The sequence below is a fragment of the Camelus ferus genome, chromosome 10, assembly GCF_009834535.1.
Source record: "Camelus ferus isolate YT-003-E chromosome 10, BCGSAC_Cfer_1.0, whole genome shotgun sequence".
Taxonomy (NCBI): Eukaryota; Metazoa; Chordata; class Mammalia; order Artiodactyla; family Camelidae; genus Camelus; species Camelus ferus.
The window spans coordinates 44,436,740-44,456,372 of record NC_045705.1 but is presented as its reverse complement, the minus strand read 5'-3'; the positions used below and the strand labels follow the sequence as shown (position 1 = coordinate 44,456,372).

At 45.9% G+C, this 19,633-nt stretch overlaps 1 protein-coding gene across 1 annotated transcript in view; it reads left to right on the top strand.

The window, feature by feature from the left end:
* Positions 1-19,633, top strand: part of NAV2 (neuron navigator 2) — a 365,374-nt gene that overhangs the window by 311,770 nt on the left and 33,971 nt on the right. The window contains 7 exon segments of the mRNA XM_032488868.1: positions 5,291-5,343; positions 10,413-10,436; positions 10,544-10,618; positions 15,003-15,086; positions 15,457-15,568; positions 16,861-17,006; positions 19,371-19,379. Of these exon segments, the coding sequence (XP_032344759.1) occupies positions 5,291-5,343; positions 10,413-10,436; positions 10,544-10,618; positions 15,003-15,086; positions 15,457-15,568; positions 16,861-17,006; positions 19,371-19,379 (503 nt within the window).

Genomic DNA, 19,633 nt, shown 5'->3' with positions numbered 1-19,633 from the left:
AAGTTAACTTCACCTCTTGGCCCCTCTGTTTTTTTCACTGATAAAATGAGAGTACTCAGTTCGTGGAATTATGTGAATTAAATGAGATAATATATATAACTGTTAACCCAATAATGTTAGGACCCATCACAGCCTGAAAACGCGGCTTCAGCATTGGTGTTCTGGCAGCTGAAAGTCCCCAGCCAGAGATGGGAACTCTCGAAGCAAATGGAGCCCAGGCCGAGGGCCATAGCCCTAGCTGTACCTTTTTTGCCAGTGACAGAATGGAGTAGGGGTGGAGAGGAGAGTCATGGGTGCTTTCCCCTGCTCCCAGTGCTTGTGAGAGCGGGGGAACATGCCCGGCGTCCTCCTGGTAGGAAAGAACAAATAAACTTGTGACTGTCGAGGAAATCCCTAAATAAGTCAAGAGAGAGAGATGCAGGATATCCGCTTCTGCTATGCCCAGTGTTCTTTTAAACAGAAATCTTAAGAGTTTAGTTCAGAGCAGTTGCCCCCTGGTTAATCTTCCTTAATTCTCTCCATTCTGACTTATGTATCATTTGCATCCAGTGACATCCAGTGAGCAGGCACCAGTCTGGAAATCCATCTATGGGGACCTGCTGGGACAGCGCATTAGGAGGGGGTGGAGCCTGAGTTGCTGAGTGTTTTGCTGGATTTAAGAGCTAGAAATGAGTGCTATACCCACTCAGAGCAGTACTAGTAAGAGGGTATATTGACTCTAAGGTGAAGGAGTAGGCAGTTTGTCTTGAACATTTTTCGGGTCGGTAGGTGAGCCAGGTGTGGCCCCAGAGCACTTCAGGCCTCCTGGTGGCGGCTCGAGTAGGGAGTGCGTCTGGTGCCGTATTCATCTCCTCTGTCCCGCTGTACCCGAGTGAGCAGTGTTCAGTACTGAAACTTGTCCAAACAAGCACACCTCGCCTCGTAAAGGTCCAGGACCATTCCCGTGTCATCATCAGATGGCTTTTATTTATTCCATCTGGAATCAAGCTGTCAGGGAGCACAACTGTGGAATAGCTGGGATGTCAAAGTGACATTGATAAAAAGTGCTTGCCCACAAGCAATGTCTAGACTTTTGTAAACCCTGATGATTCATGGTGACATGGAACTGAAGCACAAACGTGAAGATCAAGTTTGGGGAGAAGGGGTAGGGACTGCTGTCGATAGACTAATAAACATGTAGCATTTTCATCTTTGGGGAAATTTGGCATTGGATTGATTTTATTTCTTCCAGGGCTGTTACGTTACAAAAACAAAATAGGGCTTGTGCAGTTAGGTGTTTTTAGTTCTATTGGGTGAAGACTTTTTTTCCCCTGTTGAATATGTAAACTCCCAGTGTTGCAGAGACAGTTGGGAAAAAAATTCACATCTCATGTTCAGACAGAGTAGAACTTCCTTATGAGAGGCAGTTAGGTATATCATATGCCAGAAGGCGGGATAGAAATTTAGGAAGAATTAGCACAAGTACTTGGGTGAGGGTTTTGTGGGATTTAATTAGCACTTTCCATTTTGAAGGAAGTGGGAGTCATAAATATGTAGATCAGGTACAGGCATGGCCCAGGTGCAATCTTTCAAATATTTTCAGGTAAATTAATTTCTATCAGATGCATTATGCAATCTTAAAGTCAACTTGAATACTGTACTTTAGGGAGATGCTTGAGGCATTTTTTAAATGAATGTCTTTGGAGGGAAAAAAAAATCCAGGAACTATACAATCATCCCTAAGAGCTGGTGCCATCTAAATCAGTTCATGTGGAATCCACAGGAACAGAGCAGCCTGTTAATAAAAAAAATCTTGTACTGCAGCTTACCTGTGTTTCTAGCCCCTGAGTTACACTTGGATTCAAATCCTGGCACCTCCACTGTTAGCAGTGTGACTTTGGCTAAGGGGTTTGACCCTGCTGAGCCTATTTCCTGTTCACTGAAATGTGGAAAGTAATTGTATCTCCTTCAAAGGTTGACGTGAAGATTAGGTGAGATGCAAATCCTGGAAGGCAGTTAGCAGAATGACTTAGGGAGGGGTTTACTAAGTACTCAATCGGTGGTAGCTGTTGTCACAGTTGTCATGTTTTGTTTCATCCTTCTCCCCATGGACCATTTCAACCTCATTTTGTTTATGGAAAAATCGAACAGAAGTGACTTGGGGACTTCTTGCAGCCAGAACCAGGTCCTAAACGCTTGATTCTCAGCCCTCTGTTTTTCTACTCAATCCTACCTTACGCTTGGCTCTGCCTTGGCCACAGCTGGGCTTCCTTACCTGCCTGAGACAAACCCTGAACCTTCACCATCATGGGCTCCGTTTTCAGTTACACTTCCTTCGCTGATTGAGAGGGTGGCCTCTTAGCCATCAGAACTGCAACTCATTCTCACTGGCTCCTTCCCCAGCCCCTGGCGGTGGAGTGTGAACTAGAGTGTGATGCCCAGATTCACCTTCTCTCTCTGCTCCCGACCAGCAGTGTGTGCTTGGCCACATCACTTATCCTCTCTGGGCCTTAATTTACTCTTGAGTTCATTAGGAGTAGAAACTCCCGCCCTGTCTGGGAATATTACCTACAAATTCTCTGTGATGATGAGGATCACTTCAAACAACAGTATGAAGCAGAAAGTGCTTTGGTTAGTATGAAGCTGGATGGGTGGATGTATGTATGTATGTATGTATGTAGGGATAGACAGACAGATATGGTTCCCAAGTGTGACAGCAGAGGCATTTGTTTGCTTGATTGGCTGGAATATGCCCACTTGTCTCATTCTATCTCCTGAGTTCACCCCAACCTATGCATTAGGTAAGGGTGAAAGCACGCTCTTCTCAAACATGCACTTTTTGCTTCTTTGGTCCCAGCTTGTGCCTGTGTAGGTTGAATGAGGGCCTTAGGAAACCATTGTAAATATACCAAAAGACGTTACTAAAAACAAAACCCTCAGAAACCAGTAAACGAGGTCACTCAAGGGCAAAGCAGTCTCCACATTTCTGGTCCGCAGATCCTGTTCCTGATTGCTCTAGGACCTTAGGCAGGTCATTTAACCTCTCTGGGTTTCAAATTAGTCAATGGCAGAGATGGCCGATATAATCTCTGTAGTTTCTTGTAGCTTCAAATTTTTGGAGGTCCAGGTATCAGGAGGAAGATGCATGGCATGCCTTTGCTGTTCTGGCTTTGCAAGTCTCGTATGCATTTTGTCGTTTGAAAGTATCCTGGCCACATGACCCTGGTTCTGCCTTGGCTCAGTTCACTTGAAGGAGAGCCGGCTGCATGGTTCAGGCAGCCACATTCAGTTTGGGGGTGATTCTGGAAAGCAGGGGCTCTCTCTCTGGACCACAGCCTTGCTGTTGCTTTTTACTAGTGAGAGGAGTTAATTACAGAGAAAAATCCTACTGCCCCCCGAAGCCTGCCAGATGTGCTCCTCTCTGCCTGCGGCCCCACGCTTGTCCTGGAGCACTGCTGAAGGCAGTGTCGCTGAACGCATGTGTATGAGGTGGAGAAACAAGAAAAAAGTTCCTTTTTGCAGCAGCCCTGCGCAGACCTCTGGAGCGTGTCTGGAAGGGCGATGTGTTTGAAGGGAGGCTCCATGTTTCCCACATCCCTTCCTCCAACTTGGCCTCCAATATAGTTTCCCCCCAAGTGTCTGTGTCATGGGTCTAAGTAACTTTTCCCCTTGGCCCATTAGGCCACTAGGTTGGGGCATGAGAGGTCTCTGTTAATGTGTGGACATCTTAACACTGAAAGCCATTATTGGCCATTAACACCTTAAACTGCTTTTTATGGGCGTGGGCCAGGTGAGTCGTGGATGGAGGAAGTTGGTGGAAAAGACTTAGAATCCCAGGCATTGCTAAGGAAGGTGGATGTGAATGTCCGGGCAGGGGTAGCCTCAGAGCAACTGGCATCTTCTAAGAGAGAAGAGGACTAGAAGGCCAGGCCAGGAGCTGTGTGAGTTAGAGGAGGGAGGAAGCCCATCAGGTGCCGTCAGGGAAGTGAGGAAGGGCTCCAGGAGAAGCCGTGTGAACTGATCCTGGAGATTTGGACGGGCAGATATGAGACGCATCCCAGACCCGAGGGAACCGCACAGGCAGAGACTCTGAAGTGGCCGACTACTATGCAGGGCGCTCTTGAGAGAGACGTGCAGAATTCAGAGTGTGCTAGGAACACATGAAGGAAGAATGGGAGGTTGAGAGGTTTATTGGGAAGACGGTGTGGAGTCACCTGAGCTGTAGGCTGAGCCATTGGTCGGACATCTGTGGGCTGGTAGTTTCTGCCAGCTGCTGATCCAAGTTGAGTTCGCTCCTTGGGTGGTAAGTGAAAGCCATTTAGTACACACGGAAAGTTACTCCCCAGCCTCCCACTCTCAGACCACAGGAGAGAGCACAGTGTGGAGCAGAGGCATTCCACTCCTGGTCAGGGAGGCTGTGCCCCATTCAATATGATGTCTCGACAGGCATATTTCCACCTTTCAAACAGGCTGTTGAGAGATGAGTAAGAAAATGTCATGAACAAGTCTGGTTCCCAATAAGAGAAGTAACCCATAATACCTAGTCCTAGAAATGACCATGCTTTAAAATTACACGAAAACAGATCATAAAATGTCTCCATTGGCTGGGGGCAGGAGGGGGTGCAGAGGGCAGACACAAGGATGGTTCTAAGTCCCAAAGTACCAGTCACAAATGAAAAAGAGGACACCACTTGCTTGTCATTTTGTAGACTTGATAGAAATTGAACAAAGAACCTACAGGGTCATCTAGAATGAATTTACTGTGGCTGACAGCCAGCCTCCTATGTTCCAGATAATCAGCTCATCTTTTTGCTTCTACAAATGACAAATGCCAGCAGGATAAAAAATATATGTGCAATACAATCCTAACCCTAAAGGGAAACATTAGAAAAAAGAAGGGAGTAAAATATGCTGGCGCGGAGCAGGTAAAGGTTGCCTCTGGGTAATAGAATTATGAGTCACGCAGGTGATGGCAGGGGATATGTTTCCTAACGCTTCTCTGTACTTGAAAACTTTTACTTAGTAACTATGTATCATTTTGATAGTTAGGGGAAGAAAAGTATTTAGAAGTTATTAGGAAAGAAAATGTGGTAATAGAAAAGTGACTTTCATAGAAAATTATGGCTTATTTGGCACTGACCTGTCACCGAACCAGGAAAGGTTGGATCAAGGTGAAGTTGCTCCAAGCCTGGTAGTGTTCTCTAATGCTGAGTGTCTCCTTCCCGCCCCCTTTTTGGCTCCATAGGAGCCAGATGTATAATTCACCTTTCCTTTTCTTTCTTTCTTTCTTTTTTTTTTTTTTTTTAAATAGTTCATGGATCCTCGCTCTCCCTGGTTTCCAGCACGTCATCAGTTTACTCTACAGTGAGTATAAATCAATGCTGAGGGGCTCTGATCATGAGAGCTGGTGTTCCTTTATCAAATGTGTCAAAAATAAAATATAGGCATGTCTCCTAGAGAGAGTATTTCCATTATAAGGGGATCAATTCATTAGGAAACACGGTCTGAAATTTACAAACAGCTATTGATTCTAACGTACCAACCAATAAATCAGGAGCGGGCCGCTTTGTTAAAGTGGCGTCATGCTTTGGGTGGTAACTAGTAAGAATGTGCAAGAAGCTTTAGCCACCTGCGGGTAGACTTGACAAGAAAGGCTTTCACTTTTCAACCTTCTGTCTGCCTCAGTTTCTTTATCCATGACATAGAAAGAATAGCAGCCCCTCCCTTGTGGAGTTTGTAATGAGAATTAAATTTATGAAGATTCCTATTCATTGCAATGCAAATTCCTTGAGGACAAGGACTTTTTTCTGTGTTTATTCCTCATGCCTAGAACAGGGCCTGGCACATAGTAGGTGTTCACAAAGTAGGTTTGAATGAAATAAGAAAATGCACGTAAAGCAGTGAGTGGAGTGCAGCCAGCACAGAGGAAGCTGTCTTAAGTGTAGCTGTCATCGGTGTGAGGTCTACTGAACAAAAGCCAAATGCAGTCAAATATGGTGCTGGATTTGTCCAGTGATGCTTTTTATAGCTATGTACATAGCTATCTTAAAAACTGTAATTCTGGAATTCCTACAGGAAAAAAACCATTTTGTTCATTGGGAATTGGGAATTCTTCAGCCATTAATTCCATGGAGAACAAAAGTTGTAATAATTCAGTGTTTGGTTATGCCAGCTATGTAGTGGGACACGTTGTAGATAGCCCCTTGTAAGTTACAGGCCATCCCAGAATCAAGTTGAAGAGACCAGGGCCTGACTCTTTCTTAAACCTATAACAAGCAAACAGACTGGAGTGATTGCTGACATGGTCTGATTTGAAGGACCTAGAAACGCTCTCTTCTGCTTTTACCCACCTGGCCCCTCCAGCTCCAAAATATCTCTTTCCTCTGCTAGTCATCTTGTCTGAAGTTTCTTCAGAGTCCTGGCTTTCATTGTAAAAGCTTCATATAGAGTAACCTTGGGAAGGGGTTATTTAAGCCATTATCTCCGGGCGCATAGAGACGGCCTTCTAACTTCAGCTGTTGCGTCCACTGTGTCCTTCCCTCTAGAGTGAAGCTCGGTGATGTGGGTACTAGAGGTGGTTCTTTCCAACCTAGATTCACTTTGTCAACAGTATTTACTGACAGCAAGTACATGCCAGACTCTGGGCTGAGCCCGGAGGATGTAGTTTAGGTGGAGATAGGGGCCTGCTGACGAAAGAGGAAGCCGGAAGGCACAGGGGGACATGGAACTCTCATTTCACAGGGCTGGTGCAGCGCAGCCACAGCAGACGTTTCAGTGCCCGGGCCCGTGTTTTCCCAGGGAGTTCCCAGGGTTTCCCACCAATAGATAGGGGGTTGGGCCCTTCTCAGAAGACTGAAAAATGGGGGCTGGCCAGCATCAGCCAGCCTTGGAGGGAAAGAGCGTGAGCTTCTCCACCTGTGAGAATTCAGATACGGGAAACCATCACTTGCAGTTTCTGGCTGCTTCCCCTACATGCCCACCGTGGAAGTTCTTGCAGCCACAGGCCTCTCTTTCAGTAGCCCTTGTTCTGGGTATATGGACATGAGGCTGGTATTTTCATGAAATTTGAAATTGTCCTTTCTGACTTGATGTAAATTCACAAATTACCAAAGATCTAGTAAGAATGTTTAATTCCGTGTTTATCTGGATAGCAAGAGACCTGAGGCCGAATCATAGTTTTTTCCTTACTGCGTGACTTGGAACACATGACCTCTTTATTCTGGGTGTCTCCATTTGCTCCTGGCCTCAGGGAGCTAGGCCAGGTGGTCTCTGAGGTCCCGACAACCTCTGACATTGCACTGGTCACTGATTCAAAAGTTCCCCTGTGCTGTTCTTTACATATGCCTTCTCTGAGAATAGAGGTTGCTTTTGCAGACTCTTTAAAAAATAGTCTCACCTTTGAATGTTTTCATGATGGAGTGGTATGCTCCATCCGAGGGAGACTGCAAATCCAGCTAGGTGCTGTTACAGCCAAGCACTGATGTGTGGTCCTTTTTCTAGTCCCAGCTACTTGGTGATGATGAAATTCTGAAACAAATGCCCAGGCGCCTTTGTAAGGTGAACAAGTTTGTATTTGTTGTTTAAAATGAGATCTTTGGAGTCTCTTTAGTTGCCACCAGCCCAGACCAAAGAGTCTATTTAACACCTGAGTGTTTTAAAGGCTCTTACTGGATGATAATAGGCTCTTCCCCACCTGAAATCTCTGTAATTCTTAGATGTTCAAGAATGCTCATTTGGGCTGAAATTTGCCTATAATTTTAATCATGAAGGAAAGACAAGACGACCTGATGCTTAACAAGTGCCATGGAGAAGTCATGGCCAGCCCTTGGAACAGAAGAAAATTGGAGAGGCCACATCTGGCATCAGACTTGCTTTCTTGATTGGTAGGGAGCCGCAGTTGAGTTCCCAGAGGAACTCTGGAGTGGAGGGAGGTCGGAGCTTCACTCAGAGTTCCCAGATGTGCAGAAGAGCAGCAGAACCTGGAGTCAGGATAAAAAACACATGATTCCTCCAGGCTGCTGCTGAGAACAGGGGCCCAACCCCAGAAACAGGTGGGCACAGAGACAGACAGTGACAGAGGCCTGGGGAAGGAGCCTTAGGCCTGTTGACGGAAGTGTTTAGAAGTAGAGCTGGCCCTCGGTGGATGGTTCAGCCAGTTAACAGACCTCCACTCGCCTCCCACATGGCAGATAGCTGTGACCTTATCACCAAGAACTTGTCTCTTTTGGATCAGACTCAGAAGCCAGGTTATTTCTGGAAGGCCTCCAGGAGAATGTAGCTCTAGTCAAAGAGCAGGAGAATGGGCTGGTTATGATCATAGGCTCTGGAGCCAGACTACCTTGGATCCAGTCCCAGTTCTGCCACTTATCAGCTGTCACCACGGGCACATTAGATTAGTACCTTCTCAAAGGGTTGTTATGAGGATTAAATGAATAATGAATGTAAAAGTCTTGGAACTGTCTCTGGCATATAGTAAGTGTTCAATAAATGCTATTTCTTATTACCAGAATGTAAGCAACATCAGGTGAGGGACTTGGTTACGTTCACAGCTATATCCCAGGTTCTTAGAACAGTGTCTGACACATAATAGGAAATCAATAAATATTTAATAGGTGGTGGTATAGGGATGAATTGATGGACAGGCAGACAGACCAAAAGGGATGGCTCAAAATTATCAGAGAGGGAAGAGTAAGAACATCTGAGGACATCTTCCAACCTTCTCCTGAAGGTGCTTCTTAGATGAGGAGACTGTCTTACAGTGTGACTTTAGGTAAGATACCTAACCTCTCAGAGCCTCAAAAGGAATACAAACCTACTTTGTGGAGTTACTGCAAGGATTAACTGGTTTGGCTACAGTGTACCTAAAAATTAGTTGCTGTGATTGGAAGCCGGCCTGGAGGGAGGGCCTTCTTGGGCAGGATCAGGAGTGAGAGCAGCAGGGAGCAGCGTGTACAGGGAGGTCAGACAGGAAACAGCAACCCTCTTGTCCCAGCTGATGGGTATAGGGACTGTGGGGCCCAACGAATCATACCCCTCTGCATTCTGAACTAACAGAGAAGTAGACGCCAGAGTCAGGTGCTGATTTTTAAAAACAATGGGTTTATCACTAATAAAATTGGATTAGGACACACAGAGAGGACTTAAGGACAAAACAGGGTCCTTACTGATTTTCACTCACCTACCTGGCTCCCAAATCATTGCTCCACCCCAGGAGGTACAGATGGTGGAGTGTGGACAGAGGCAGGAACATTTCCAGCATTCCCAAGAATGTGTGTGTTGCGGGGTTGGGGTTTCTTCTTTTACGGCCCCCAAGGGAACTCCAGGAGAGACAATGACAGGTTCCCCCTGCAGCAGGTTCCCCCCTCCCCTGTGGGCTCCCCCTGTGGGAGGGGTAAGTAGGCTTGTAGTCTCTGGCTGGCAGATTGCTGTGACACCACAGACCCAGGGCCCCGTATGGATGGCTTTGCCAGTAAGAGGGCCTACAGGCTTCGTCCTTACTCCCCAGGGTCACAGGTAACTGGGGGACTCGAGATAGAGCAGCAGGAAGGTGCAGGCCACATTCATCCTTTACAGTCTGGGGAGGCAGCAGGCTGGCTGGTAGGCGCCCCCGGCCCCCCTCACTTTGGGGGAGCCCTCCTGCCCAGCTACTGTTTCTGCTGCGGTGCCCCAGGGAGATGCGAGGGGGGATACAATGGGGCAGAGTTAACCTGTGAGCGGTCCTCCCCGCCCCTCAGGTACGATTGCCAGGATACGTACAGAATGCCTAGTTAAATTTGAAGTTCAGATAAAAACACGCAATTTTTTAGCATTAATATTTCTCCACTATTGCACAGGACATACTTAAACTAAAAAAATTCACATTTAACTGGGTGTCTCGTATTTTTATTGGCTAAATCTGGTAGCCCTGCCCCAGCTCATTCTCTTCTCATCACACCTTCTCCTGAGTGCCAGACCCTAACATCATATCCATGTGAGAGCAGGAGTGCTCCTCATGACCAAAATAGCTAGAGTATTTCCTTATTCTTCCTAATTTCTTAAAATAATGTGCTGTTTGTGGACCTGCTGTATAGCACAGGGAACTATATTCAATTTCTTATAATAACATATAATGGAAAGGAATCTGAAAAGAAAAAATATATACATATGTGTGTAAATAACAGACAGAACTGCTTTGCTCTACACCTGAAACTGACATTGTAATCAACCACACTTCAACAAAAAATAAAATTAAACAAAGAAATAAAAAATATGCTGTTTGTATTTGGCCTTTCTGATTGGTCAAATTAATTAAACCAGTCTAGGAAAGTATACTGGGAAAGAAACTAGTAAGTCTTCAAGACTGCTGAAGTATCAAATCTGGTGCTCCCTTCAGGCTGGGATGTGCTTTTCTTTGTTCCTTGGCTGATCTAATTTTTTCTCCATTTTCTTTACAGCCAGAAGAAAAATGCCAGTCAGAGGTAAGGAACAGTTTGCTGATTTCCTTTATCGATTATCAATTATTTCGCCCAGCTCAACCTGGAAGTGGACTCCCAAGGCAAGTAACTCTGTCCCTTGTCATCTTTAGATTCGCAAACTACGGCGGGAGCTGGATGCCTCCCAGGAGAAGGTTTCAGCTCTGACCACCCAGCTGACAGCAAATGTGAGTAGAGACCCAGGGCGGTGCCCACGACTACCTTCTGAGCATTATAGAAGCCATGTGGTGTCATAAAAAGGACACAGGCTTTAGCATCGTGGGTGTGGATGTCGGCTTGGACACTCACTAGCTCTGTGCTTTGGGCAAATTCTTTAACTTCTGGGCCTGCCTTTGCTCGTCCATGCATTGGGGGATGATAATACTTACCTCTCAGGAGTGTCATGTGATCAGTACCTGGAATATATTCAGTGCTCAGAAATGTTCCTTTCTCTTCCCTTTCTCTGAAAATTTTCATCTTAAGAGGAAAAAAAAAAGAGATCTAAGGCGCCACAGTAAATATCTGACTGCTCTGTAATTATAATATACACAATTACGTGTTCAAGAGACACTGCCAACTGGCGTTCAATTCAGCAACTGTCTAAGTGCCAACTCTGCCCTGGGCACTGTGAATTCAACAGTAAAGCAAGCACAGTCACCGTCATCTTAGTGCTGTCTCTCTGGTACAGCGGAGAGACAAAACAGTTTTGCTATAACAAGATAACTGTTATGATAGAAATAAAGGGTGAAGGTTGTGGGAATAGATAGGAGGAGCACTTAGCACAGCCTTGGTGAGGCAGGGGGAGGTCAGGAAAGGCTTCCTGGAGGAGGTGACCTCTGAGGGATGCTGCGTAGGGGAGGATGCATGGGAAGGAAAGCATTCTAATGAAAGAGAGTAGTTGGTGCAAAAGCCCAAGGTGAAGATCTTGGTGCGTTTAGAAATTGTAAATAGCTCGGTGTAATTAGAATCTGTGTCTTGGATGTGGGGAAGAGCCAGGGGTAGAGGGGAGAAGGAAATGGGAAGGAGGAAGGCATCGAAGAAGGGCAAGGGTCAGGCCACATCATGGAGGTCTCTGCTGTTAGGTGGAGAGTTGAGCTTCCAGCGGAGAATAGCGGAGCCCTATGAGCAGAGCGGTGAGGTAGTTAGGGTGGCTTCCTCACTGCGGTGTGAGTATAGGATTTGAGGGGTCAGAGTAGGGTCAGAGATCTCCATATCCCATCAGACTAGTTTATGAATGAAGGAGCCTTGCTGCAGAGCCATGAGCCAGCCAGGGCTGAAGCTCAGAAGGCAGAGCCTGAGGTTTTGGAAGGTGCTAAGATACCTTAGAAGGAGGGCTTCCTACTCAGGTGTGCACAGCCCAGCCTGAGACCACAGGCTCTGTGTGTGAGCCTGTCAGAAAGAGACCTGCGTGACCCCTGCATGCTGGTAAAATGAAAAGCAGCTTCGAAAGATTGCCTTCTTTGAACTAGGAAGGTAATTAACATTTACCTGGAGCTTTCGCCCAGGTAATTCCTGGCTTGAGCCTTGGTCTGCTCAAGGCAACCATTGCACGTTAAAGTCTGCACATGAAGTGCCTAGCACAGTGCTTGACCTTGATTACAAACTCAGTGATCGGTAGCTACTTGCATTATTACTCATTCTCCTGCATTCTTTTGCATTCCTGAAATCTTTGATTTTTTTCCCCAAACCCTAATATACTAGGCTGCTATGTGTTTTGTAATCCTTTATCTTCTTAACCTTTTTTTCCGTCAGTAACTTTATCAAAAGAAGATCAGAAATTGCTGTGAGATCCGAATTTTGAGGTTTAGATCCCAGTCAGAAGAGCAGAGGTATTCTTGGGTAGTTGTCTTCTCGGTAACCAGATGCATCCATTCAAATCCAGAGCCTGCCCAGGCCCAGTGAGCCAGGGTCTCCTGGGAACATGTGAGGTTGGACAGCAGGTGACTTGGAACTACCCTCTTAGTTAAGAATTACAGCTGTCAATTGCTGCCCTGTACTAATCAGAAAATAGTAATTAATTTAATTATCCATGAACTTGGATCAGTTCCTCCGATGACCACATGCTGCCCCGAGGGACCTTACATCAGACCATTTGGAACTCTCCTCTCTGTTCCAGAAGAATAAGGGAGACCCCTTACATTATTATTACTATTCCAGAAGTGTGTTTTGCTCTTCACCAAAGCCACTGAATCCAGTATTGTTTTAAAGTAAACATTTAGTCTTGCCACACACGGCCAGCAGTGCTAGCATGTTTTATTGTCTGCCATCTTTCTCACAGGCCAAGCTGTGTTTGTTTTTCTAGGACAGACTACTCAAAGCCACCTTCTCTGGGTGTTTTTTTACCACTTGTGTTTGTTTTCCTTGGGAATGTGAGAATGGTGCTTGACGTGAGGGATGTTTTGTGGCTCTGAACCAGGCTCGGAACAGCCTCTCAGCCTGTATTTTTAAAGTTGCACACAGGACCCCAAGTCCTTTTGCTCGGCAGCAAAATGTGATCCTCTAGTTCTTCAGAGCAAATGTGGTTTCTTCTTGAATTTGCAAAAACAGTCTCTTCATAGCAGTCTTCATGGGGTCAGGTTTTTGTTTTTTTTTTTAACCTGAAGAGAAATTAGGAATGTCCACAAAGAGAATCTTGGGTGCAATCAAACAAAGAATTGCAATACATGGAAATTCGGTCATTTAAATTTGACCTTGTCATTCCCTGGAAAGGCAAGGGTGTCCGTTGTCCTTTTTCACATCCCTGTCCTGGTTCGCTTCCTTCATCTTCTGTGTGCCTTCTTGAATTGATTGGCTTTAGTTTTGCCACATTTTCCAGGGCAGACTAAAGCGTATCTCTGTATTTTAAATCACAAAGGCATTTTCTCAATTTTCAATGAAGGGAGGATGTGCCATCGGAAAGAAACTGACCAGTCCACTTAACATTTCTATCACAAGAGCCCCTGCTTCCTGCCAGCTCCTATGGCTATTGGGAAAGAGACTCAACGGCTGATCCTAGAGATGTCTTACCCTTAACTCTTCCGGCCTGATGAAGTCTAGTAACAGAGTAACTCACTCCTCAAGTCTCTCCTCCTCCAACAGAAATGTCCGCTGACCCTGACCCAGACCCAGCTCGCAGCTCAGGGCGATGGCCCCTCCCCTACACAGTTACTCCGCTTTTCTCCCTCACTCCTGCATCAGTCACCTCTTCCTCTAGAACTTTACAGAACCATCAGATCTCACTTCTCTCAAGACTCAAGTATCCTGCTGGCCCTTCTGATTCCTCCCGTGACCTTCTGAGTATCTTTCCACCCAGCTCCTAGAACCCTTTCTCAATCTCGCTGCACCTGTGTTCTCATAGGTGTCTCATCTTTTGTCACCTCACCTCGCCTATGTTCTCATCTTTTGTCACTTTTCATTCCCAAACCTCTTCCTTTCCCCACGGTCTCCAGTCATTTCTACATTTTGCAGTTCCTTAACAGTTTATTTTCAACTATGTTGTTGCATTCAGTGCTCACAGTCACCCTGGGAGGAACATAGACAGGTGGCCCCCATTTTATAGATGAAGAAACTGAGGCCAGTAGACTTAGATGACTTGTCCACTCTTTATCCTGGGTGTCAACAATATTATCAGGATCCTCAGTCAACCAACTAATATTTCACCTACCGCTCTGTGGAAGAAGGAAGAAGGCTTAGTGTCAAGACAAAGAGTTGCATCTTGCCCTTAAAGAGGGTTGCAGAGAAAGGGGCAGACAGGGGAACAATCACGGTTCTCAATTCTAAGATATGCATTTTTTTCATGCTTTTAACATCTCTGAAAATTGGATGCATATTTTAACTCTAATTGGCAGCATTTGAAAAACCGTCTTTGTAATAGTAAAATAACGGTGTCTCTGATGCCATCTTCTAATAGAGGTGTATGAAAGTGCAGGGGGGCCCCAGGGAAAGTCGTAACTGCCCGGGGGACAGGGGGTTCTCTAAGGAGGTAGCAGGTGGGCCTTCTAGTGGCTTTTTATTAACCAGGATTATAACAAGCAAACTCCACTTGGTTCATTCATCCTGCAAACAGGCTCAGTGTGAGCCTCTCCTGTGAGCCTGGTGCTGAGGAAACAAAAGGTCATCCTGCCGTGTAGTAGAGACAGGCGAACATCAGCCATCACAAGAGACTTCGTAGCATCACAAGTACTTTGCGTGTGATACTGCGAAGTACAGATCGGCAACCCAGTGTGCTTTAGAGAGTGAATGTGGAGACCTGACCCCGCCTGGGGGTGTTATGAATTCATGCACGGAGAGCTCTCGAGAAGAATATGTAAAAATCAGTTAGAGAAGCAGATGGGAGGAGAGTAGCCCAGGCAGAGAGGAGAGTGTGCAGAAAGACTCTAAGGTGGGAAGGATCCCAGGGCGTTGGAGGACATGAAACCGGATCCAGGAACCGGATCCCAAAGAGTCGTGGGGAGCGGGGCTCAAGAGGCGGAAGAAGTAGGTGGAGGCTCACACACGTGGCCCCGGGCGGATTTTAGTCTTAAGACCTGGCGCTCCTGCCTTGCGAGGTAATGTAACTGAAGGTAACGTAAGGGAAATGTCTTTCCTCTCCAGGCTCACCTCGTGGCAGCCTTTGAACAGAGTCTTGGAAACATGACAATCAGGCTCCAGAGCTTAACCATGACGGCTGAGCAGAAGGTAAAGCAGAAAGGATGCTTTTTCCCTCCCCGCTTGGAATTAACAACAGACCTAAAAACACTGTTCTCTTGGACTCCAGATAGTTGTATAGATTTTAGTATACTTGTTGAACTGTAGGAATTAAATCTGAAAGAGTAGATCTGTTGCATGACAGAAACGTCCTGGACGGAGTGGTGGTCACTCCATCGGCAACAGATCTTACTCCTGTTCCTGCTGCTTTCGGCTGCTCACGGATGCCTGTTGAAAACTGATCCAACCTAGTGTTTGAGACAAAGGTTCTCTCCCCTCTAAGTTGACACTGAGTTGCACTTCAGCGGAAAACTATACGGAATGATTTGGGAATGACCGGTAACTTTTTTCTGTTCCTCAGGATTCAGAACTGAATGAGTTAAGAAAAACCATTGAGCTGTTGAAGAAGCAGAATGCAGCTGCCCAGGCGGCCATTAATGGAGTAATTAACACCCCGGAGCTCACCTGCAAAGGTAACGGCAGAGAAACAGCCTTCAGACCAGCCGCCTGCCCGCCCGTAGGAACCCTCCCCTGACAACGTACGATGCAGCCTCCCTGCCAGAGGGTGGGTGTCCGTGTCACTCGGACAGGTCCTGGAAAGCACTTAATCCAGTTCCTTCCGGCCTCCAGGAAGACAGCTGTTCCAGCTCGCCCTCTCCTCTGATGCATCTCAAAAATGGAAGAAAATGTATTTCTCTTGGCAAAATGTCAAAGTGTTTCACAGCCTTAACTTCACGAATGCTTTGATACTCACATGTTGATGTGGGGCAACCTGAAATGGGTTTGTCTCTCATTTGTCCCAGAAAATATTTCGGAGGAAATTGCTGTGTCCTTGTGTATCTTCCTTGGGGGGCACGGGTACAGAGGTGAGCCTGAGGATGAGTTACCTCCAGCAAAAATGATATTAATGGTAATAATGAGAGCTAACATTTATGAACACTCACTTTGTTCTAACCCCTGTGCTGTGTTCTCGGCACCACGCTCAGTGTTGCACTTACTTAATTATCCCGTTCTCTCTCCGCAACACCCTTACGTGTGCGATACGGGTCCTCTTCACTTTGTGCTGAGAGTAACACTGGGCTTCAGAGGCGAGAGTCCCATCCTGAGGTCGTAGGATGTAAGAAACAGAAGTGGGGCCAGAACCCAGATCTGACCCTGGCACCAGTGCTCTTAAAGACCAGATGGCCAGTGTCGTGCTGTGATTATGAGGAACGCTGTCTGCAAACTTTATTTCGGTCTCGCTGCCGTTTTGGGCAGTGTTATTTCTGGTACCACTGTTACCTCAGACATCAGGCCTCCTGAAAAAGCCTGGACTTGACATGGGAGGGCAGAGCAGAGGGAGATGAGCATTCCAGAGAGAGAGAGCAGCACTTGGAAAATCTTGAGAGGAGATGGGCTTGGCATTTCTGTGGGTGTGTGAGGAGGCTGGTGCAGCAGGAGCGGACAGAGCAAAGGAGGGGGTGCTCTCAACATAGGTGACTGTTGCTGCAACTCGGGAACACACTCTAGCGCCTGTCTAAGGCTCAAGGGAGCAGGTGTGGGGGAATTCTCTCTAAGCCTCCTCTGACTTTTGTAAAATGGAGAGAGCCTTCTTTTAACTGACCAAAGCATAGCACCCACTTATTCGAGGACCCTAAAACTAGCATCGAGGGACAGGAGGTGATGTCTAATTGGGAAATACCTCCTCATCCTCGAATGTGTGAGTTTAGGTGTAAGGGTCCTTCCCCAAGTCAGCAGCTCCTGATTTCCTGCCCTGGGTCTCTAGGAAATGGTACCTCCCAGTCCGCAGACCTCCGCATCCGCAGACAGCACTCCTCTGACAGTGTCTCCAGCATCAACAGCGCCACCAGCCACTCCAGCGTGGGCAGCAACATAGAGAGTGATTCAAAGAAAAAGAAGAGAAAGAACTGGGTGAGTACATCCCCAGACCCCCGTGGGTGCTGCCTCACGGAGTCGAGTCTCAGAAACCGCATCCCCTCAGATGAAGCCCAGGCTGGCTCTTCCCTTCAGTGCACAGACCTTTGGGAGTCGATCCAGAGAAGTGGTTTGTGGACAGGTTTCTACTAAAATCAGTGCTGGGCTCAGCTGAACGCCAGGATTGAGGAAATAACCACCTCCTTGTAGTTTTTTGTTTCATGAGACTTTACGTGAAGCACTCATCTTTCATTCCATATGTGTCATGTCTTCATCATCATATGTTGGCCACAAAGTCCCAGATCCTAGAGCAGTTACTCTCAAGTGGTTTTTACTTAGTTCCAAAGTATTTTTTGGAGTGTGCGTCGCTGGTTATCCCATCACGACCCATACTCCTTATCTATTTATTTACACAATTGCCTATGATAGCATTAAATCACCCTTCTCTTGGAAAAATTTTTGACCTTGTGCTGTAAGTAAAAGTTTCACAGTGTGGTTGTTAGCAGTCAGTGAATGGTTCTCAACTGGGGCGCGGGGCTCAGCCTCAAAATGGCAAATTGAATAGAACCAATCTCCAGTACAGTGTTTCTCCATGTTTCCATAATCCCACTGAGCCCCTTGACTTTCTTTACAATGGCATTTTGAACAGTTTTTCCCATTCCGCTTAGAAAATTCCACCCCCCAGTTTTTAGCTTTGCTACCGAGGTTGTGGAGTTGATTGGCGTTTGCTTCTCCCTGAGTTCAGTGCAGGGATACCCCAAGTGGATCTGAAGTTGGCCAGTACTCACAGGGCCCCATTTGTCAAAGCTGACAGCGTCGTGTTTTCACAGTAGCTTCCATGTCCTCATTCATTCCATACCCTTCTCACTCATTTTGCGTTATCTTGGATGGGTGGCGAGGTCTAGCAACGGAGGAGCTGAGGATTTAGTCATGCTGGTTATTGATAACTCACAGTGCAGGGAAGCTCAAAAGCCAGTTCAGTGTAAGCCTCTCATCATTCTGATTAAATGTTTCCTTTAAGTTACTAATGGCTTTTAGTCAACTCATTTGCTATGACTCAAACCAATACAATTAACTCATGTTGCTATTTCTAATATGCTGTTGATAAGTAATCTGATTTGATTATCAAAGTGATGAGAGAGAACTGTTTTCTATGAAAAATCGTGATTAGCCATTCTCTTCCATTCAGGAAATAAAACTTACTTATTTTAAGACAACTCTTGATTACCAGTGCAATTGGGGAGGATGAATAATTGGCCATCCTCAGAGAATCCCAAAGCTGAATTTTGTCTCATCTTTGTAATCTCTTCTGCCTAGCATTTTACCAGAGGTACAGGCCGGAATTCAGGTGCCAAACCTTTCTATTTCTATTACTGCTGTCTGGAAATATGGCCAGAAGTAAGAAATGGGAGAGAAATGGGATCTAGATTTGCCCACAAGCTGGACATGCAGTTTGTTATGAATGAAACTTTGCTGGGAGAAACGTCTCATTATTTCAGAATGGCTCATTTTTCTGGACTTCACAATGGTTAAGACAACCCCCAGAATATGTTTCCAGAGGAAAAGAGGCTTTAGAAAAAGGACATTACTTTTTAAAAGACCTTTTTCAAGATGAAACTTTATTTTTTTGGCCTAGAAAAATACATGCTTACCATGGCTTTCAGAGAAGACGTTGCACTTTAAAATCTTTCTGTTCTTATTAGAATTTTCAGATCAATCTCATGGTTTGGAGAATTTGTGATATACCAATTACCTTTTCCCAATATGGTTAATAAATTTCTTTAAAATATCATTTTTGAGCAACAAGTGAGATGGCTAATTCCCTGCTTTTATTATATTATCTTATACGTGTAGAAGGGCAGCAGGAGTCCTTAAGTTCATGTATCAAAGAGCTACGCGGCTCTGCTACGGACCAGTGCAGCAATAAAGCTACCCTCAGTTGAGAAAAGGCTTGCCCCCCTCCCAAATATATATATATGTATATGTATATGTATATGTATATGTATATATATATGTATATGTATATATATATGGCTTAGGGATGTCTGATAAGAGGCCAGAAAAGAGTGAGGGAACATAGGAAGGTGGGGCAGTCATTTCAACCAGACAGAGAAGCTAGCGGAGCTCAGATTATAGGGGAACTTCCAGACCTGCTGTTCCTCACCTTCTGTAATAGAGGAAGAGGCCCCTAATGCTTTGAAAGACTCCTGATCCTACCAGAAACCTCCTCTGTGTATGGTATTTATTATTAGCCACGTGGTGTCTAAAAAGTCCAAAGCTTTCCCTGTCACTGGCTTTCTCTGTTAAAAATTGTCTTTTTTCCTTCCCCTTCCCCATTTTTGCTTGCGTTTTCTCTGGCAGGTCAATGAGGTAAGCAAGACCAACCTTAATATCAGATACCAAGCTAACCCATCCATTGATATGACTAACCTCATCCGCATCCGTCCCGTGTCTGAGCACCCCGCCTTGTTGCTGTGTAACCTCCTCCTCCCCACATCCGTCCGCTGAGCCAGGCTCTGTCTTGCAGTGGGCATCTAGCCTCGACCCAAGAGTAGGCATGAAATGTCACCCACAGGTCCAGTCCTCTGAGCTGTCAACACCAGATAACTCTTCTTCCCTTAATG